Source organism: Homarus americanus, unplaced genomic scaffold (genome assembly GCF_018991925.1).
Source record: "Homarus americanus isolate GMGI-L3 unplaced genomic scaffold, GMGI_Hamer_2.0 scaffold11628, whole genome shotgun sequence".
In the NCBI taxonomy this organism is placed as follows: Eukaryota; Metazoa; Arthropoda; class Malacostraca; order Decapoda; family Nephropidae; genus Homarus; species Homarus americanus.
This window is the reverse complement of record NW_024754732.1, coordinates 477,968-501,500: the sequence shown is the minus strand read 5'-3', so window position 1 is coordinate 501,500 and position 23,533 is coordinate 477,968. Positions and strand designations below refer to the sequence as shown.

Below are 23,533 nucleotides of genomic sequence, written 5' to 3'. Positions count from 1 at the left end.
ACTATCCAGACACACTAACAACCATCCAGACACACTAACAACTATTTAGACACACTTACAACTATCCAGACACACTAACAACTATCCAGACACACTAACAACCATCCAGACACACTAACAACTATTAAGACACACTAACAACTCTCCAGACACACTAACAACCATTCAGACACACTAACAACTATCCAGACACTTCCCTCACCCCTCCCCCTCACTTCCTCCCTCACATTCACCCCTTCCTCACCACACCTCACCCCTCCTCCCTCACCATCCCCTTGACTCCTCCCTCACCACCCCCTCACACCACCCCTCACAATTCCCCTACCCCTCCCTCACCCCTCACTCAAAAGACTAAACTTCACCATTCAACATCGTCACCGTCACCTTATTACACCTGCCGCCACGTGTGTCAAGTCCTTTACCCCGAGAGCTCAAAATCCCTCTTCCTTTACCTGGGAGTTCCGACTTTATGACCTCGACTTAAAGACCATTGATCGCCTAGTCTTCCCCCGACTGTGATACAAACGGTTGCCGGAGAGTAATTTTTATTTATTTTATATTTTTCATTTTAATCTTTTATTTTTCACTTTTATTTTTAACGTCGTGTCTTTAATTATCTTTTGACTCCTTTGTTATTTTATTTTTATTTTTATTTTTCCGTTTCGGTTTTATTTCGTGTTTACTTTTTTGGGTTTTGTTTATTTTATATTTTTTATTGTTTTGATTAGTAATATTATGTTTTTGAAGGGTTGGTTAGATGGCTATAAAAACACGAGGAAAGGAAAGGGAAGGAAGGGGTGAGGGGAGGGAAAGGGAAGGAAGGGTTGAAAGGAAGGGGAAGGGGTGGGGGGAGGGAGTAGAGAAGGATAAGATGTTTTTTTACAACGACGGACCATTAATGAATGAAATTATCCAGGGGGGGGAGGGTTAAGGAGGGGGGGTTAAGAGGATCGTGATAAAGATAGGAGAGAGATAGAGAGAAAGAGATAAAGAAGGAGAGAGAGAGAGAGAGAGATAAGGGAGAAATAGGCATAATTGTCTCTTTATCTCTCGACACCTTTTGTGTATTGTATTGTGCTGTATGTTTCTCTAGATAAATAATTGTCATCCCTCTCCTCCGTCCCTTTCCTCCTCCTCTTCCTCTTCTTCCTCCTCCTCCTCTTCCTCCTTTTCCTTCTCCTCCTCTTCCTCTTCCTCCTCCTCTTCCTCTTCCTCTTCCACCTCCTCTTCCTCTTCTTCCTCCTCCTCCTCCTCCTCCTCTTCCTCCTCCTCCTCCTCGTCTTCCTCCTACTCCTTCTCTTCCTCTTCCTCCTCCTAATGGGAAACTATTATCAGAAAAGAACATATTATTTTCCTTTAATTAGACCAAGTTGTCCCATCATCTCCCCAGACACTCGTTAGTCAGAGCTGCTAGGTGTATGTTGAGAGTGCAGGTGTGTTGTGTGTTTACCTGTGTTTGTGTTTGTGTTTTAATGGCTGTTTTATTTCTCTTCATTTACCTGTGTTTGTGTTTGTATACCTTCTCCTCTTCTCGTCCACACACCCCCACTCGTCCTCCTCCTCCTCCCCGTCCTCCACCTCTGGTCCACTTATACACCCCGTCCTCCACCTCTGGTCCACTTATACACCTGTCCCCACCTCTGGTCCACTTATACACCCCGTCCTCCACCTCTGGTCCACTTATACACCCCGTCCTCCACCTCTGGTCCACTTATACACCCGTCCTCCACCTCTGGTCCACTTATACTCCCCGTCCTCCACCTCTGGTCCACTTATACACCCCGTCCTCCACCTCCACCTGGTCCACTTATACACCCCGTCCTCCACCCTTGGTCCACTTATACACCCCCCGTCCTCCACCTCTGGGTCCACTACACCTGTCCTCCACCTCTGGTCCACTCACCTCCACCCTGGTCCACTTATACACCCCTGTCCCTCCACCTCTGGTCCACTTATACACCCCTGTCTCCACACCTCTGGTCCCACTTATACACCCCGTCCCTCCACCTCTGGTCCACTTATACACCCCTGTCCTCCACCTCTGGTCCACTTATACACCCTGTCCTCCACCTCTGGTCCACACACCCCTCAGGTTCACATATACCACCCTCTGGTCCCCCCCCTCCCCCCCAGGTCACAGAGGGAAGGAAAACACTAATAAAGAAGTAATCACACTGTGCCATTGGTGGGGCCCGCCAGGTGCACGTGTCCTAACTCACGCTATCACTAACGTAAATATCAAAATATATCTTCACAAAATCAACCAAAATAAACACATCCCTTCATAGAAAATATAAATCATTCTTTATCAATACACAATAATTTTGTTAAATATTCAGTTCTAGGATGGTTTAGTTTTATATATACAAGACTTCCCACTCAACCCCCCTCCCCACCCCCCCCCCCCCCCAAGGTCAGGGGGCCTCGGACAGTGGTTGAGACGCGGGTATCGATTAAGCCCACCTGGCCAGAGCACCAAAATGGCCGCCACACCTCCCACAACCCTGGCCCACACCTTGTACTGTACTGTACTGTAGTCTGTACTGTACTGTACATAGAAGCGTGTGTGATATAATACAATATAAAAAAATAGTATCAATAAAATTATTCATTATTGAAATAATTGAAGAATTAAGACATTTGGTATAAACAGAAATAATAATAATAATAATAATAATAATAATAATAATAATAATAATAATAATAATAATAATAATAATGATAATAATAATAATAATAATAATATTATTAATAATAATAATAATAATAATAATAATAATAATAATAATAATAATAATAATAATAATAATCACACCTGTATCTATTCCCTCTATTACTCTCTCAATTATCATTACGATAAATGAGAGAATAAGCAAAACTCGGAGGAGAAGAAGGGGAATGGTGAGAGAAGTAGAAGAATGCCATGTAAGAACTTCGACGCCAATAGGAATACTCACACACACACACACACACACATACTTGAGTCGTCAGGTGCGTTCATGTCAACAAAACGACAACTATCACGATTTGTACGACACTGTTCATGTACAGTACACAATCTATACCTTATAACACCGTCTGTCTTTAAACCTTTCCAGACCTACTGCTATCTCTCCCTCTGTTGTATTCTCTCTCTCCCGTTGTCGTGGATCTTATTTGGCTGTCATTCATTTGTCATGCACTCTTATGCCACTTCTTATGCACTCTATATGCCTCGCACAATGTATTCTTTATGCCTATATACCGATGCCATGCGCTTTTATCCCTATTTATAATACTGTATTGCTACTAACTCTCAGTATATATATATATACGTAGTAATGCCTCCAAACTGGTCCAACACGTGCAAAAGCTTGGTGATCAGACGTGTTTTGAAAAGCTTAAAACCGTGAGTTCTTCCCACCGCCACCATGTTGTGTTCGTGGTTATAGTGAGAACTCCTGATGTTGTTTCCTTCCACCGAACGAATCTCTTGTTAGGGTATCCTCCACTACCCGACACCTGAACACAATACCATCCCAGTCAGTTGTTATTTTCACCAGCGATGTTAATTTAGGAGGTGAGTGTGTGAGAAGCGTGGGGTGATGTTATTGTTTTGGTATTTTTTCGAGAGGGAGAGAAAGATAGAGAGGGAGAAAGACAAGAGGAGAGAGAGAGAGACAGAGAGAGAGAAGCACATGAGGAAAAATTTCAGGGTGATGTTTCCTGCTCGCCAACAGAACACATATAAGAGAGATCCAACAAACGTTTGCCGCCGGTGATGAGACGACCGACAGTCCTCCCCTTTGATAATATCTGGAACGTTTACTGCAGAGCTTCACAGTGATGGTAATATGTAACGTTTTTTTTACCTAATAGATACCGCCACCACCACCACCACACATACAGTATATTCACCTCGACTGAATATGTAACATTTTTCATTCTGACGGAAATAGCAGCTTTTCATCTTCGAACGAGAAAGTGTGTGTGTGTGTGTGTGTGTGTGTGTGTGTGTGTGGTATCTGTATGTAATGTTTGTCTGCTGTCTGAATGCTTCTCTGTCTGTCTGAATGTCTCTGTCTTTTATTCTTTCTGTCTTTTTGTCTTCTACTCTGGTATACCGAAGGCAGGGCGTGGGTGAATGAGACGCAAGTTCATATAAGAGCAGCTTTCTCTCCGCTACACACACACACACACACACCAACGAGACAGAATTGGAAGGAATAAACTCCAGAGTCTCACAAAGCATATCAACAGAAACGCGGTTACCGACTGATGACAAGTGTACAGTTGCATGAAAGACTGAACGCACCTTATAGCGGCTTGTAAATGATGAGGTAAAATGAGGATGGATTTGAAGTTGGTGAAAAGACCTGAATACCTTGCATGATAAGTTTGAAATGTGTGAGAAACGATGATAGTAACTGAGGGGTGAGGTTGGGATGTGGTAGGGTAGAGGGAGGGAGTAGAGAGGTTGTAAGAAGTGGTGTAAGAGAAGTGGAAAGGTGTAGAAATTTTATAGAAGTTATTAGAAATGAAAAGAGAATGAGAGATGTTTGTGTGTGTGTTGTTGGGGGGTAAAATAAACACACTTGTAACCACATTTAACCTATTGATCATCAAGACATAAACTACTTTCCTCACCCCTCACTCCTCCTGACCCCCACCTCCCAGTACCCCCCAACACCCTCCCCCAATGTACATCGGGGTTCGACCTATTAGCCTCGAAATACGACGATAAAATATTCACACCAATATGCCACGTTCTCTTGGCCCAAATACTGACCAGCATGGTGCGTGTGTGTGTGTGTGTGTGTGTGTGTGTGTGTGTGTGTGTGTGTGTGTGTGTGTGTGTGTGTGTGTGTGCGTGGTAAAGATGTATGAGTATGTGTGGGATGGGTGTGTGTATGTGCTTATGTGTGTGTGCATATGTGCTTGTGTTCGGGTATATTTTTGTATATGTGCGTGTGTGAATGTATGTACGTACAATATATACATGTGTGTGTGTCAATACTTAAACACATGTGCTTTACACCAATTAACACCAGTACACCTTTTTATGTTTCGCCCACCTATAGAATATTTAATTTTTAGGTCATGTTAACTGTTAGTTTGTTAGTTTGTAATGGATTCATGATTTCCTAGTATGGTGTGTGTGTGTGTGTGTGTGTGTGTGTGTGTGTGTGTGTGTGTGTGTGTGTGTGTGTATATATATGTGTGTGTCTCTCTCTCTCTCTCTCTCTCTCTCTCTCTCTCTCTCTCTCTCTCTCTCTCTCTCTCTCTCTCTCTCTCTCTCCTCTCTCTCTCTCTCGTATATATGTGTTTTTTCTGTGTTTAGAATTTATGTACTTTTCTTTCTATTTCGTGGGAGAATGAATCGCTTGGGTGACCTTTACGTGAATCAGTCAGTCGTCGATGTCCAGCTGACTCACTTAACTGACTCACACACATACACATACATGCACACACACACACACACACACACACACACACACACACACACACACACACACACACACAGACATACACACACATATACTCACAAATACACACCATACCATGTTTTATGGGATTAGCCCACCCGGGCACAGGTCACTGACCCACATCAGAGCCTGGGAGGGGGGGGGGATGTAATAATAATAATAATAATAATAATAATAATAATAATAATAATAATAATAATAATAATAATAATAATAATAATGATAATAATAATAATAATAATAATAATATTAATAATAATAATGATAATAATAATAATAATAATAATAATAATAATAATAATAATAATAATAATAATAATAATTTAGATAAGTAAAATTTATTATAAAAAATGCAAAAATAAAAATAATAAAATAATAATAATAATAATAATAATAATAATAATAATAATAATAATAACAACACTGCAATAATAATAATAATAATAATAAAGAACCATAAAAAAATACAGAAATTAGAATAAAGATCAAGAGTGAGAAACAATAGTATGTTGTGTTGTCAATGGTAAGAGAAACAATTGAAACCCTGCAATTGTGTGTAAATGAGGCAGAAAGTCAGATCAGCAACCTGGGACTTGGTCACAATTTTCGTGATGCCATATGGCAGCAGGGTCTACCATTAGGCAACACATCATGCTTCCAATATCTTCGCAGGCGGTAGTACCTCCCTGTTTGGTAGCTGCCTACTACTTACTACCTACATACACACACACACATACATACTCACGCATAAACGAACTTATACACATAACACACACACACACACACACACACACAGTAATGTCAGATGGACTGTATAGGTATGTAAGGCAGGTGTTAGAGTCATGTTGATTTACAGAGAGAAGAGGTGAGAATGTTCTAGGTGTGTGGGGGATAAAAAAAAAAAGGTTTGCCACGATCCCATATAAAATGGAACAGCAAAGGATTCATAAGAGCGTGTGTTCTAATCGAGATGAACGCTGACACATCCTTCACTAGTTTGCCGTCCAATGCTAGCGAATAACATCACAATTTTCCCTAATACCAATGGTTTATTTTTAACTTTATTTCTCAGGTCTGTATTTCTGGAATTTATAAATATACATATATAGAGAGATAGATTTTATTTTCCATTAGCTTGTGATGTTTGTTTACATGTCGCGGGTCGGTTACACCACAAATACTGCGAGGCTCTGAGGTTGTTCGTTCATGTTGGCAAAAATACCACGTATACAACAGGACTACGCAATCCTTTACTTCACAAGCGATAAGAACTAACCAAACAACCAAAATTACTCTAGATTATATATACTGTAATTCGGTTTATATAAAGAGGATGCTGGGCAGGATTGGGCGGTCAGTGCTGAGAATATTTATTGTCTCTGTGAAATACTTGTACCTGAGCCACACTGTAATGATTTATATATACACGAGATAAAGAACTTTTTTAAGCGTGAGTTTCAGTATAATTCATATGTGAACTATTTTTTTCTGTCTTAGAAATAACGAAAGTGAACTGAAAATGTCTTGGCGGGAAGGAACGAAAAGGAATAAAAAATAAACTCATAGCGATAAGAGAGAAAGAAAGATAAAGTAGGAGGAGGAGGAGGAGGAGGAGGAGGAAGGAGGAGGAGGAGGAGGGAGGAGGAGGAGGAGGAGGAGGAGGAGGAGGAGGAGGAGGAGGAGGAGGAGAGGAGGAGGAGGAGGAGGAGGAAGAGGAGATAATAATAAACTATTTCAATGAATCTACCACACACACACACACACACATATCTATTCTTTCTCAAAGGATCGTATTTTAAGATATTTCCATGAAGGAAACAGAATGTATTTAACTTGATCGCTTAAACTCCAAAACAAAGATGGTGGCCAAAATTACATTGAGACTATACTAATTAATTGTTAATCCGGTTAGGGGCGAAGATATCCAACGACTTGCATAAAAAGCCACCCTAAAGAGACAATATGGCGTTAAATAGACACTGAGGCTATTAATTTCCATTTTCCCAGTTAACAATAGAGGTTATCGTACTGAAATTTGTGTGTGGATGAAAGCGTCACTCAGCCCCGCGCTCCCTGGGCTATAGGTGAGGGCGGGTGCTGATTGGCTGTTACAATGTCCCCTCACCAACCAATGAGCTCTGGAGTTCAGGGGGCGCGACGCTCCCTGCACCTTCGTTTGTATAGTCATATTTTATTTACTTTCGGTTCTCTTAGTTCACATATGTTTTGTGGGGAATAATTCTTCTCTATGATGGCTCTATTCTCAGACTCTAATAGAACCTCCTTGGCTCTGTTGGGCTCATCTTTGGGATCTATTGAGTTTATCGTTGGACTCTCTATTGTGCTTATTCATACGGTTGCTATTGTGTTTATCCTTATGCTCTCTATTGTGACGTTAAGTATATATTCGGCCAGCCGCGTTACACGAGGGGCAACCATTATATATATTATTACTCTTACTTATTCTCAATCTCTATTTTAATTAATATTTTTCTAGCTTCAAACGTTACTCTTAAAGCCTGGCTCTATTATATTCTATTTCTTCTCTGTTCTTCTAGATTGATTTGTTTTAATTCTCTTCTCAGTTTAAAGATTCTTTTTCGGCTCAAGAGGTGTAGGAAGTGACTGATGAAGCGTAAGAACTAACTGTGGATGCGTACGATTGTACAGGGGTACCTAGTGACAGCACTAGGATCCCGCTTCCTCTATCAAGGAATAAACAATTGAAATTGAAATTGAATTGATGCGTACGAAGTGAGTGTTGGGCGTAGGAAGTAACTGTTACAGGGGCGGATTCGGGAATATCAAAGGGGGTCCAAGAAGTTGTGGGTAGGGGGAGCAAAGCAAGCCCACCCAGCTGTTTTTTTTTTGGGGGGGGGGGCTTACAGACCCTCCCCCCCTCAAAATAAATAAATAAATAAATAAAATTATTGAAGTCTGACCAATATTAGGCCTTTTGAGGCCATTTTGAAGCCATGTGCACTTGCTATTGGGAGATATTCTGAGGTCAGTAGTACTTACGTTTTACTATACAAAAATGTCTGAGTACAATACTGCATTAAAGAAAAAGTATTGGCGCTTTCTGATGAAAAGGGGGGTCCGGACCCCCAGGATCCCCTCCCCCTGGATACACCTCTGACTGTTGGGCGTAGGAAGTGACTGTTGGGCGTAGGGAGTGATTGTTGTGTGAAGGAAGTGACTGTTGTGTGTAGGAAGTGACTGTTGGGCGTAGGAAGTGACTTGTGTGTAGGAAGTGACTGTTGGGCGTAGGAAGTGACTGTTGTGTGAAGGAAGTGACTGTTGTGTGGGAGCGACTGTTGGGCGTAAAGTGACTTGTGTAGGAAGTGACTGTTGGGCGTGGGAGTGACTGTTGTGTGTTGTTTGAAGTGACTTGTGTGTAGGAAGTGACTGTTGGGCGTAGGAGTGATTGTTGTGTGAAGGAAGTGACTGTGTGTGTAGGAAGTGTGGTGACGGTAGGAAGTGATTGTTGTGTGAAGGAAGTGACTGTTGTGTGTGGGGAGCGACTGTTGGGCGTGGAAGTGACTTGTGTGTGGAAGTGACTGTTGGGTGGGGAAGTGACTTGTGTGTAGGAAGTGACTGTTGGGCGTAGAAACTAAATGTAGAGTCGTAGGAAGTGACTGTTGGGCGTAGGAAGTGATTGTTGTGTGAAGGAAGTGACTGTTGTGTGTGACTGTTGGGCTAGGAAGTGACTTGTGTGGGAAGGAAGTGACTTGTGTGTAGGAAGTGACTGTTTGTAGAAACTAAATGTAGAGTCGTAGGAAGTGACTGTTGTGATTGTTGTGTGAAGGAGTGAGGAAGTGACTGTTGGGGGTAGGAAGTGACTTTGTGTAGGAAGTGACTGTTGGGCGTGGAAGAAGAGTGTTGTTGTGTGAAGGAAGTGACTGTTGTGTGTAGGGGCGACTGTTGGGCGTAGGAAGTGACTGTTGTGTGTAGGAGCGACTGTTGGGCGGAGGAAGTGACTGTTGTGTGTAGGAAGTGACTGTTGTGTGTGGGAGCGACTGCGTAGGAAGTGACTGTTGTGTGTTGGACTGTTGGGCGGAGGAAGGACTGTTGTGTGACTGTTTGGGCGTGAAGTGACTGTTGGGCGAAACTAAATGTACAGGCGTAGGAAGTGACTGTTGGGCGTAGGGAGTGATTGTAGTGTGAAGGAAGTGACTGTTGAGTGTAGGGAGCGACTGTTGGGCGTAGGAAGTGACTGGTTGGCGTAGGAAGTGACTGTTGGGCGGGAACTAACTGTAGGCGTAGGAAGTGACTGTTGTGTGTAGGATGCGACTGTTGGGCGTAGGAAGTGTGTTGGGCGTGGGTGACTGTTGGGCGTAGGAAGTGACTGTTTGTGTGTAGGAAGTGACTGTTGGGCGTAGGAAGTGGAAGTGACTGTTGGGCGTAGGAACTAATTGTTGGGCAGGAACTAACTGTAGAGGCGTAGGAAGTGACTGTTGTGTAGGATGCGACTGTTGGGCGTAGGAAGTGACTGTTGTGTGTAGGGAGCGACTGTTGGGCGTAAGTGACTGTTGGGCGTGGAAGTGAGGAAGTGAGTGACTGTTGGGCGTAGGAAGTGACTGTTGGACGTAGGAAGTGACTGTTGGGCATAGGGAGCGACTGTTGGGCGTAGGAATCGACTGTTGGGCGTAGGAAGTGACTGTTAGGCGTAGGAACTAACTGTTGGGCGTAGGAACGAACTGTAGAGGCGTAGGAAGTGACTGTTGTGTGTGGGAAGTGACTGTTGTGCGTAGGAAGTGACTGTTGGGCGTAGAAAGTGACTGTTGGGCGTAGGAACTAACTGTTGGGCGTAGGAAGTGACTTATGTGTAGGGAGCGACTGTTGGGCGTAAGAACTAACTGTAGAGGTATAGCAAGTGACTGTTGGGCGTAGGAAATGACTGTCATGGCGTAGGTGTAGAAAATGACTGGTATGGCGTAGAAAATAACTGTTAAAGTGTAGAAACTAACTGTCGAGGCGTAGGAATTAACTGTTAAAGTGTAGAAACTAACTGTCAAGGTGTAGGAATTAACTGTTAAAGCGTATAGGAACTAGCAAGAGACTGTTAATTAAAAATAGAACTTCTGTGACTGACGTATTTATCCAGATTTCGCGTAATATTGCGTCAATCATAACACCGTGTTTATCTCGCTCTCTCTCGTGTATACATGTAGTAGGACAATATATATATATATATATATATATATATATATATATATATATATATATATATATATATATATATATATATATATATATATATATATATCCGTTTTGAAGTCTATGAGGCGGGCGTGTACGCCCTGGTGCACGTGTGTGTGTGTACGAAAATTGCTTCATTTTACACCTCTCCTCACCCCCCGCCCCGACCTCCCCTACACACCTACCCCACACATCACCTTCACCCAGCTACGCCCACCAACCCATGAAATGCGATCGCACACCCCTACACCTCCTGTTGACAAGCCACTGTGTAAACATTGAGAGAGGGAGCGTTCGGGTAATAAATCCGGATTACACACCAGAGTTTTTGTTGTCTCCCCTCTCCCTACATCTCCCTCCCGTCTCCCTCTCCCCTCTCGCCCCCTCCCCGACCCTATCTCTCTCTGTAAACTAAGAATTCAAGGCCTTAAGTTTCATACATTGACTATTACTCTTAAATACATATCAGTATATAATATCTATATAAACACATGGAAGTAGACGATGAATTTAGCTGGTACATAAAGATGGATTCTCCAAAACGTAGATGCTAAATATTTTTCCCCTGAATAAAACAGCCGCTTGATCGTTCTGAGTATGTAATCCTGTGTCGAGGTCGAGTATTTATCCTGTGTCGAGGTTGAGTATGTATCCTGTATCGATGTCGAGTATGTAACATGTGTCGACCTATGACCTATGTGTCGACATCAAGTCTATGATTAATATTTTATTTTTCTTTCCAGGAGTAACGCCGCTGGAAATCCGCATTGGAAACTCAATTAAGAAATGTAGCTGGGAACACAACAGCAGCCATAGAACCACTATAGAACCAGACATAGAGTCACGATAGAACCAGACATAAAACCACTGTAGAACCAACCGCAGAGAACCCGAACAAGATCAGTGATATCCGTTAAAGCAGAACCAGTTGAAGCTTTAATTAACTCAAATCATGAGTGAGTGAATCGAAGCACCGAAACAGTATTGAGATTGAACCAGCTATACCGAACCAGGCAGAACCGACGACATAGAAAGACAGAACCAGTGATAGAAATAGAGATAGAAGTAAGTAAACAGAACCTCCAGGAGAACCAGCGATTGAAATAGATTTAGAGAACCGAACCGAACCTCCGAACGAAGTAGTGAAGCAATATTGGAGATCCGAGAGAAAGACAAACAAATACTGTCTGTTTATGAGATTCCCGACTTACGAAGATTCCTCACTCAGCTGGATAGATGCTGGAAGACGAAGACGAAATTGATTGGAACTGAGGGACTGACTGGATCAAGAACAGTGGTTGGGTATTAGAGATTCGATTGGATTTAGGGGTTGTGTTGGGTTATTCAGTCAATGAGTGTATTCATTGACTGAGAGATCCTTTGATGACAGCCCAGGAGAGAATAAAGAGATTTAACACCTTATGCTGCTGCACCGTCGTCAGGGAGTAGAAGTTTCTTGGCTGTGTAAGACTTTTTACCTATTGGATACATGTGAGGCGAGGCGCTCATCATAAATGCTTAGGGAAAGAAAGGAAGTGTAGAACTACAGTATTTACTAGCTTTTAGTTGCGTCTGGTAAGTGTTTGAGAGCTTTCAGAAGAGAGGATGGATATGTAGAAAGATTGTTGACATTCTGTAGAAGCGCTGTAGTGCCCGATGCCTGCTCCGGGTACTCCTGAAGGGCAGTAGAAGTGCATGGAGGACTCGATGTATGAGCCAGGAGGTAGAGAGAGCGTCCAGGTGCTCGTCAGAGGCGGGGACTCAACCATCAGGATGCAGGGATCTGCTCTCACCTCTCACCACCACCACCCGTTCACCACCGTCATCCACCACAAGACGACACCCCCAGAAGGAGCCGTCCAGAGGGGGAACAACAATGCCTTCTGTCACTTCACGACGGTGGGCAGGAACAAACCCGTACCTGTCATTAGCAACCGCACCACCAGTACTGCACCACGGCGCCCCGTCAGTGTCTCCATCGATAGGGATGATTCTCTCAGTACTGAGGATATGAGACACCCCAGCAGGAGCGGCAGTGTGGTCTCACCTGTCGGTCTTGGTGACTACAAAAGCGACGTCAGCACTGTCAGTAGCGACAGTAAGAACAATACATTTGGGGGTAACACAGGGGGCGGGGATGACCTCACCTCCCTCAGCTGGCTACACTCCCTCGACATGGGGGGGATGGTGCCCCACCTAGCCACGCCCCCTACACCCCCAGCTTCTCCACAGCCACATAACCCCCTGCCCCCCACCCAGGCCTCACAGACGCCCTCCTCAGACAAGAAGAGGAAGGCGGAGGGCCAGGAAAAGGTAGACACCATCGACTATTCGGTGGACGGCAGCGTCAAGCCGCCGTACAGCTACGCGGCGCTGATAGGCATGGCCATGAAGGAGAACCAGAACAAGATGACTCTCTCAGCCATATACAAGTGGATCAAGGAGAACTTTGCTTACTACAAGACTGCCGACCCTTCCTGGCAGGTAAGTCATCCACCTTTGTCATCCACCTGTGTCACCCACCTGTGTCACCCATCTATGTCATCCACCTGTGTCATCCACCTGTGTCACCCAGCTATGTCATGTACCAGTGTCACCCATCTGTGCTATCCACGGGAAACACATTAGTTCATTTGACCCAAGGCACAACAGTGGTTATAGAAATAGGCGTCCAAATTACGTTGAGACGATCATAAGTAGATACATTTTCTTAACTCCAAGTGGAAAAACAATGAACCTTATAAATCTTTGATAATCTGCATCTGAATCCGGAAGCTAAAAGATTTATTCGTTCAATTTGTCCTTGATATCCTCGCCGAGAAGAGAAAACCTATCTATTTACAAAACTATTTTAAGTTTAATTCCGTCAGTATTTTGCCGCAGTCTTTGTGAAGTGACTAAATTGATCCAGTTTGTAAAGTCTAATATTTCTAGTGAGGTACAACAACAAAATAATCGTGTTACTCATGTTGTGGAGTATCGGCTGACGACCTCTGGTGTACAGGTGTTAGGTGTTACAATCATACCATCACACGTTTATGGGGTCAACAGGTACAGAATACAGACTACACAGATGTTCATAAACCCGTCACCTACCATAATAAACATTCATTTTTATACGAGCTAAACATGGAGTATTAAGAGACAGAAACTCACGTGAACAATTAAAAGGTCAATTACATACGTCATTATCACTTGTAAACGAAATATGGCTGTGTTTTGTTTATATATATTTTACTGATACACCTGTTATTAAATTATTATCGTCAAAAGGGTAAATCATAAAAGTCAATGGATTACATCATCGTCCTCTAAGGGTTGAATCATCAGCCTGACAGCCTGTTAATAGTCTTGACAATCTGATTATAGTGCTGACAGTCTGACCATAGTGCTTACAAGTACTTCTTGTTGCTGTATGTTCATAGTCTTTCCTGACAGGTATTCAGTAGACGTATTTAATTAACCTTAAGTCTCAGTATACATCCACGCTAATAATAGGTGTTAATGTTGAACTGTAATACGATCTTATATCCCAAGTTAGGAAGAAAATTCGGGGTAAAAACATTTAGCCCAACTGGGAATAATTATCTAATGGCTCTATCGACTATTCTTGGTCAAAGTTTACTATTGCTGTTTACCTACACTGTCTCGGTATAATGTAAACTGTATACCTTCCTGGGCTATGTGTACTGTATACCTGTGTTGTGTATATACATGCTAAACTGTATACCATCGTGGGTTATATGCACTGTATACCTGTGTTGTGTATATACATGCTAAACTGTATACCATCGTGGGTTATATGCACTGTATACCTGCGTTGTGTATATACATGCTAAACTGTATACCATCGTGGGCTACATGTACTGTATACCTGCGTTGTCTATATACAGTACATGCTAAACTGCATACCTGTATTGTCTACAGTATTGTACAGTACATGCCAAACCAATTGTATACTTGTATGATTTTATCGAATAAGTATTATTATTATTTATTATTCTTATTATTACTTGAGGCTCCCGGTACAGCAGTGAAGGAGTTAGCGAGACCCAAACGAAATAAGTCGACTGGCACTCGCTGGCAACCCCAAAATGGCCCACCACCCACTTCTAGGCCAATCAATACCGCGGAACTGCTTGTTAGGGGCACCAGGGTAGTTATAGACATGTAATCATATCATTCTTACTATGTGGAGTCATTGCTGATTGATTAAGTGATGTTGACAGGAAGGGTGGTGTTTGTTTCCGTGTGAGATGATATAACTTGGACCTAGCTGTTCGTTATATCCGGGTGGTGGTGTCATGCACAAGAAAGGGGGGTGGGGAGATAGGAGGGAAGTGGAGAGGGTGGCTGGGAATGCGGAGGGGGGAGGAGGAGGGGAAGCAAGGATTGGGAAAGGGAAGAAGGTCTGGATTGATGGGGGAGAATGGAGGAGAACACAGAGGATGAGTGAGGGAGGAAGAGGGTAAAATGAAGAAAGGGAGGAGGAAGAACAACATGAAAGGAGGAAGAGGAACAAGAGGTTTGGCTGTGCTGACGTGTCCCAGAGGGGAACAAAATGTCACTAGTTTAACCGTGACGTGCTGTTGGTATATTAAAGTTCATGCTAGAGAGAGAGAAGGGGATATACAGATAGCGAGAGAGAAAGAGAGAGAGAGAGAACTATTGTGACTATCATAATGTCAGTTTGATCATACAGTAGTAGCGGCAGTGGAGGTTGTGAAGGTTATTAGTCACATCAACTTAACGCAAACACTCTCTCAATGTGTGATTATTTATGTTATTTAAGATGTACAGTTGTGGGGTATGGGATTGTTTGGTTCACACTCAGGATGGGATGGAGAAAGGAAACTCACAATGTGCTCTCATGTATACATGTTGTATTGGATGTACAATGCAGCTTGGTGCTGGGAAGGCAGCATGGTTACAAGCGTGATGTAGAGAGAGCTGGTTGGTGAGGGTGCTCAGAGGAGGACCAGCTTGTGGGTCGCCATGCTCGCCGGCGGGAGCGAGGACCGCCAGGCAGGAGGAGGAGGAGGTGTTGCTGGCTGGTTGGTGTAGGTAGAAAGGGAGAGATCACCACGAGGTCAGGTCTTAAATAGCGGGGGGTAGGCGTGGCTTAGTAGTTGACCTCCGTGATGTATGGCGGCGCTGGTTGACCCAGACCAAGAGGCATACACTGGGGAATTCGCGGGTCGGCTACGCAGCGACAAACAGCGTTTGTAGGGGAGAAATCCACTACACAGTAAAACCTCAATTTAATGGACATACAACTGATATATAATCCGAGGTTAATAGTACCGTAGATCATGAACTTTTGATCATTAATTATGCTAATTGATATGAGGACACTTACTAATCAGAATTTCATATTTTGACCACAGATCTTTAATTAATTTTGCTCAAAACCTCAGTATAAGTCGTCTTCGACACGCTGATTGAGGATCTGTGGTCGAAATGTTGAAATTTTGATAAGTTATTGTCTTAATAGCAGAGTTGTAAAGTAACGAAGTAAATTTACTTGAGTTCTGTATTCAAGTAACATTTTTGGGTACAGGGTACAGTATTTACTTAAAAAAAATACTCAAAATTCTCAGTACTTTTACTTATGTACGGTATTCTAATACTTTTACTCCAACACAACTGAATAAACAAAAATTGTTACTCGTTACATGCCCCAAACAGTAGGCTAGTAGTTTTAAATATCCAATCATGGGACACAGGATAAACTTTGAAGCCAACCAATTACAAGCGTTTCTTCACGTCTGCTGCTTGTGAGCATCTGTTTAGTCATGCTGGGCTTATATTTAGGCCCAAAAGATCCCAATTGGACAGCCATAATTTTGAGAATAAGTTATTGATAAATCTCAATAGAAAGATTTGTAAATAAACATGTGTAATGCTTTGTGTTTTTTAATTTTATATTTAATTAACTATTTTTTATATAATTTAGTGTGGATTTATTTTGATATTTGAGATGATTAATAATTCTTTTGCTACTTTTTACTTTGAGTGCTTGAGTACATTGAGCTTCGGATACTTTTACTTCTACTTGAGTAGCCTTTTACTAATGGAACAATACCTTTACTTGAGTAACACAGTCCGGTACTTTTTACACCTCTGATAATCCATTACTGTATATAAAAGTTTCACATTAACAGACTTCGATTTAACAGACTACACTTTCCCATATTGTCTGTTGAACAGAGGTCACATTGCATCATATCATATTTTTTAATAATTTTGTTTTGTCTCCACAGAACTCCATCCGCCACAACCTGTCCCTCAACAAGTGTTTCCTGAAGGTGCCTCGAAGTAAGGATGAACCAGGGAAAGGTGGCTTCTGGAGGCTTGACCCAGAGTACGCCGAGTCTCTTGTCGATGGGGTCTTCAAGAAACGACGGCCAGTACGACCAACCCTTCCTCCACCATCCAAGACTAAAAGAAACAGAAGACCGCCCACTCACGCCCAACAACAACAACAACAACAGATGCTTCACCAACAAGTTGGGATAAAGGTTCTGGTTCAACCTGCCCAAGCTTTTATGCCTCCACCATCCAACAAACCTCCTCCACGGTCTACCTTACACTTCAACCAAGAAGGTCAGAGGGAAAGAAATCTTACTCTTTCACATTACTGTACTGAATTGTCTCCAGCTTCCCACCGGCTAGCAAGCTAGTCATGTCTCCATACACCCGAAGATTTTGGTCACAGTTTTCACTTGACTGACTGTACATATTGTATACAATTTAAATCAATATTCTCTGAAGCTAGATTGCTCAGTATTAGAAGATCTCTAAGACGATAATTTCTTTGGTAATTAACTTTTTAAATCAGATAATTATTGATCCCCAAAGGTTGATGTTTGTCCTTACAGAGATATACAGCTTTATTGCTTTAAATTACCAGTAAACTCAATTAAGACATTTTTTTTTCAGGTGTTGAAGTGGATGGGGATTTTGGCGAGGCAGGCAGTAACCTACGTGATGACTTAGTCTGGTCTACTATACTTGGTGAAGAAGTTCATGATGAGTCTTGGCCATGTCGAGCTCAAGAATTAGTGACAGATCTCAGTCAGACAGGAGACCCATCTACTTACCCCTCCACTATCACCACCACCACCTCCTCGACACAATCTCTACAGCAGCACCAGCAGCATCACCAAAATCTTCCTCACCACCATCATATCCACATCAATGACCATCCGAGTTCTCAACAACACCAGCAGATTGTCACCATCACCACCTCTACCACCAACACATCACCTACGTTACCATCCTTAGAGCTCAGTCCTGCATCACTTGGGGTAGAGGAGGATCTCTTCACTAGCCCTGAGTACTCTGAAGCCTCCAACGATGATGCAGACTCTCTTACTTCTTCCCTCGATATTAATGGTAGTGGGAACTGGAATAAAGGAGGTTATGGGGAGTTCTCCTCCATCAATACATTTTGTAGTAGCCTCACACAACTCACACCATTGGAACCGTCAGCAGCGCCCGTGTTAGTTCAAGATGCTCATGCTTGCTGGGGTCCTGACTCTGGTTGGGATGAAGCTAAAACTTTGTCCTTACTTGATGCCAATCTTGACTTTGACAATTTTATTGACTTGGACGTTCTGTAAAATTACCTATACATAACGTTATATAGGAATCATAAGACAATAAGAAGAATGCTTTGATATAGAAGGTATTCAGTAAGTGTATCTTGTAGCAAAGTGAATGGTAGCTGAAACAAAAATACACGTCAAGTGAAAAATCAAGAAATCTTGCATGCCTCAGTTTGAAACCAGAAAATCCTTACATGAACATATAAAAACTTCTAATGCAATTTGTGAGATAATTTAAATATTTCTTCTTCGTTCTTTGAAAAAGAAGGATTTAACCACAATAATTATTTTCTCGGTCCTACTTATTTCTTCACTTGGGATTACATCATTAGAACTAGTGTAGGCAGTACAGTACTATTATTTTCTCATAGAGTGGAAGAGCTAGGTGTGTCATCAAGACAATATAGGCAAACTCTCTCTCTTAAAGTTGGTTGTATATGCTGGTTATATCAATCTCATAGCGAGTGAGTGAGTGTCCGGCAGCCAGCCATTACCCAGCCTAGCTATAACTTGTGGGAACACCTGAATTCGTTGTGCCATATAGCCTCATATTGGTGGAGAATGTTCACACACTTCTCTCGAGCTTAAATACGTTGCTCCTAAATGCACAAAGCCAATAACTTAACACTTGTGATAACTTTTAAAAACAATATTGGGTTTATACCATACACTTTATTTTGTCTGATAGAAGATAACTGGGAGAATTTCATGAATTAAATAATAATGACAATAAAAGAGAAAGTCTCCCCTCCAAAAATTCTTACAGGTAAAATATGGATTACTAAGTCACCTACATACTTAATCTAGTCATATACGTGTCTTTTGCTCTACATTTGCGAGTGTACATAGTCGTGTTTGCTATGGCAGTTTTACCTTGTACTTAATCTAGTCATTTATCTATAAATTATTTTGTCCTTTGCAAATTAGAGTATTGTAATATATATATAGACTTGTATTCTAAGGCCATTATTGTAATATAGTGAAGGTAGCTTGTAGCCTATCTTAATGTTGTTGTCCAACTTGCCGTCCCATCCTATGAGACGCCCGAACCCTGCACTCCGTCCAGTCTATATCCGTCCAGGTCCGACAAGAGAACCTTAAGTCTCCGTCCCTCGGTTCCTGGAGCGTATGCTTGAGAGTCTGTCTGCTTGCCTCTGAAACTTAAACCTGCTTTGGAATGTATGCCTTCTTCATGCTTGTTATCCTGAGGAAATATCCCTTCTCCTGAATGTGTATTCCAACTGGGTGTTTGATGAAAAATGTATGCCTGTGTCTTGGTATATCATGTTTGTGTGAGGGATACATAGCATTAAGTAAGAAGGGATTGCTGGTATGGAAGTATTTGAGCATCAGTTCTTTACATAGTCACAACAACAATATACTAAAACTGCTGTAAAATGTTCTCTGTTGCCATAAAGAATAAACCATTGAAATTATCACATTATTAAATCTCGTTGGTGTACTGCACCATAAAAGATCTGGTTGGGTTCAGAAGATAGAGTGTGAAGGGACATAAAATTAAAGAGAATAAATTGCAATTGTGAAAATCTATATTATTCAATAAATATTTGGCAATCATCATAAAAGAACGTCTACTTTATACTCCAGTTCAGACTGATAAAAGCTATTAAACTTATGTTTCACCTTATTATCATCTTCATCTTATGTTGGCTTATTGGCCGTTTGGACGATCATTCACCTCTTAGAACCTCTCAATCAATAGGTACTGTACTAAGCATGTAAAGGGGTTACTGAATGTCCCTGAACACAGTCTAGCATTGCTCTAACCTGGATTTAAGAGGGTTCACACTTGTTACTCTCACATCATACATTGTAGATTATTCAACAAGTTCCCAACATCAAATTATTCCTGACAGTTTATATTATTGCAGCTAATCAACCTTGAGTATTTACGTTTGATCTTTTACAGCTGAAGATTTACTTAACATTCACGGCAATGGGGGAGTATTTGTGTACACACTACACAGTATGATGTACTCAAGTTGACATAAGTGTCTCTGACTGACATATTTTTCCACTCTTTACCTTTCTGAGGATTCAAGAAGCTCCTCCTCCACTATATCTTGTCCTATATCTTGATTTTGTTCACTACTTCCCTAGACTAATGTCATTCTGTCCAGTGGTGCAATGAATTTAGAGACTTGGAGACGCTCATCTGTGTAGAAACGAGTTTCCATCTATGTACTTTCTTTTGAAGACGAGAAATGAATCTGACTGAGTATATCTAGTCAGTAACTTTAAAGAGTAGCCTGCTTTTCTGTACACATGAAGGATGTTTGTGAATGAATCTAAACATCTGTATGAAACGATAATTTAAGGGGTGATTGTAAAAAGTAAATAAATAATTTCACTTATTAGACAATGAGTGATTCTAGAACTAGTATGATTTTAGCAGTAGAAGCACTATATTCATTAGACAATACAGATGATCATTGTATTTTGATAATATTGTATATTTATTTACTAATAATGTTATCAGTGACAATAATGCCAAAAGATATCAAGCTGATACTCCAAAAGACAGGAAAAATGCCAATTTTATTCACTTGTGTACAGTATATCGTTTACTTCAGTCTTTAAAATGAAGAAAATTAATGATCCTTTGTTTTCTAATTCACAATGAACTGTAATCATGCTTATTTTATTTAAACCAATGTGATCTAGTTTTATGTATTATTATGAATTTATTTATAGATCTCAGGGATTGACATTAATTGTTGTCTGTCTGTCTCTGTCTGTGTCTGTCAGCTACAAATCAAAGTTACACAAAGAATTTCCACAAAACTTAACTTTAAAATCAGAAAATCACATTTTATTTATAATTTAAAGATAAATAAGCAACTTTTATCAATTCTCAAAGAATACTACAGGTACTTGTATATGAAAAAAGTTGAGTACTGGGTAATTGTCTTTATGTATTATTATCATTATTATTATATTTATTTGTGAGAATATCGCATCTCTATACCTGGTGGAACAGTCGACTTATAAAAATTAATGTCTATCCTTGAATATACATATAAGTTAAAGAATGGGTTAAAAAATGTGTTCACTAAAATGGAAACTGACGACAATAACCGATAAACAAGAGCAGTTCTGTATTGCCATATACAATCCTATATTTAAAGACTTTACTTGTTTTTAGAAGCTCAAAACTATATCAAAGTTAAATTAAGCACCAAATATATGGGGCAACGTTGCATATCTAGTCGGGGCAATGTTATTATTGCACTGTGCACTCATGTCATATATTGCACTATTGAAGGATAAATTACCTTACACTTTTTTATTAACAATGTTGATAAAATACTGAGAGATATATGGCAAGTATAAAAGTGCCATATATAGTAAGGAATTAAAATTATATAAAAAAAGCTTTGTTACATCGGGGAGCCTTATCACTCTGATAAGCCAAGAGATTAAACCCATGTCTCGTGAATTCATAAAACCTTTTGTATATATTTGAACTGTAACAAAAACGCACAATACTGTAACATTGTCTAGAAACTGTTAATACATTTGAATACTTAAGAAAAGTTGGGTACGGCAGCTCACAAGGTTAACAAAGCTACAGTATTTCTGCCATCTTGACATTACAGCTCTGGGTAATCATGATTCCTTATCTAATATTATTCATCCAAGATCTGAAGTACAATGCCAAATTAGTCAATTAATATATACTGTACATAATTAATAACTACTAAAATAATGATTAATAAGTATAAATTATTCTGGCATCAATATTAAAAGGTAAATATTGGCCAAACTTAATAATGGTATAAAGATCTGTTGACTGTGTTAAGTTACAGTACGTGGTCAATAAAGGACCAGTGAATGAATGGTCTCCCTTATATGTATGAAACATCCCTGCAGTACTTTCTCCCCAATACCCAGTGACTGGTGATACAACTCCTCGTGTTCCCTGTAACTACATCCCCTGACCCTTTGTGCAGTGTAAACACCCCCCCCTCCTCCTCCTCCTCCTTGATGTTCCCTTAAGCAACTGCTGATGTTCTATAAACAATTTCCAATGTTCTGTAAACAACTCTTCTGTAAAAAAAATCCAAATATTATGTAAAAAACCCAAATATCTAGAAAAACCCAGATGTTCTGTAAACAACTGCTAATGTACATTTTAAACCACTGCAGATACCCAATAAGCTTCTCTAACACAGCTTTCATACAGTGCTTTGCTTGCACCAACTGTCACCATCTGCTTTGTTTTATCGACTTACAAAAAAATATACAAATAAAGTATAAATGCATTAAATAATATTGCAGATGGCTACAGTGTATGCTTAAGCTCATTGCAAACACGACCGCAGTTCTCCCCTGTGACGCACCAGGCCAGTTCTGATCAGACAATTATTGCAAAGTACAGTAGAACAAATATTCCTCCTCAATCTATCAACTTTGCACTTTTCTCATTTAAATACAATAAAATAGGTGAAACACTTGACTTAAAATAGTTACGTTAATTATCAATATGCATGAATAGACATACAAGCGTAAATTAGTTGTCCAAACACAGAGTCTACATCGGTACTGCTAGTGGCACTGAAGATTTACAGCATATAATGTTAAGTACTGAAAGTCTTTATAAAAACTCCTTCCTTTGACATAATCTCAACTGGAGAAAACAATATTGGACTTTATTTCTCACACAACTGAGCAAAGTTTGACTGCTTGATGTTGTCCACTAACTTGTACTGTATCTGAGTCTCAGTTCACATCCTGTACTGTACTCTCCCTAACAAGACAATAACAACAAAAGCATAGGACTTGGGCATTTGACTTCATGTAATGTGAAGTAACAACCATTACTATGACTATTTCCTATGGAACACTGTATGTATCATTACTGTAAATACTATACTAACATGATTAACTCATTCTGTATTGTCGGTATTTATATTTGTATGCATTTTCCAAAATTTGCCTTTGGATGATGACTTGTATAATACATGACTATCACCAATTATAAATTTTGGAAAGACAGATCATTACCAATATGCAAAGCACTTCCTCATATGCACAATGATTACTAACACAAGGCATTGTCGTGACATCATCAGCAAGTTTGACTTTTTATGTAGTCTTCAAATAAACTTAGTTTTTGTGTTTGGTATGTCTCTGAGATCCTTATTGTTTTATATGTGGTACGAGGATACTGTTGGCGTACTAACGGTAAAACAGCAAGATGGATAATGATGGAGTGAGTCTGTTAAGTGAAGG

General features: G+C 40.7%; 1 protein-coding gene across 1 annotated transcript in view; it reads left to right on the top strand.

Annotated features, from left to right (window-relative positions):
* The window catches only part of LOC121856090 (forkhead box protein J2-like), a 51,229-nt gene extending 27,810 nt beyond the window's left edge, over positions 1-23,419 (top strand). The window contains exons 2-4 of the mRNA XM_042351387.1: positions 11,411-13,151; positions 16,931-17,273; positions 17,610-23,419. Coding sequence (XP_042207321.1) covers positions 12,363-13,151; positions 16,931-17,273; positions 17,610-18,292 — 1,815 coding nt within the window. The 5' untranslated portion in view covers positions 11,411-12,362 and the 3' untranslated portion in view covers positions 18,293-23,419. The remainder of the gene's footprint in view (positions 1-11,410; positions 13,152-16,930; positions 17,274-17,609) is intronic.
* Positions 23,420-23,533: the final 114 nt, after the last annotated feature.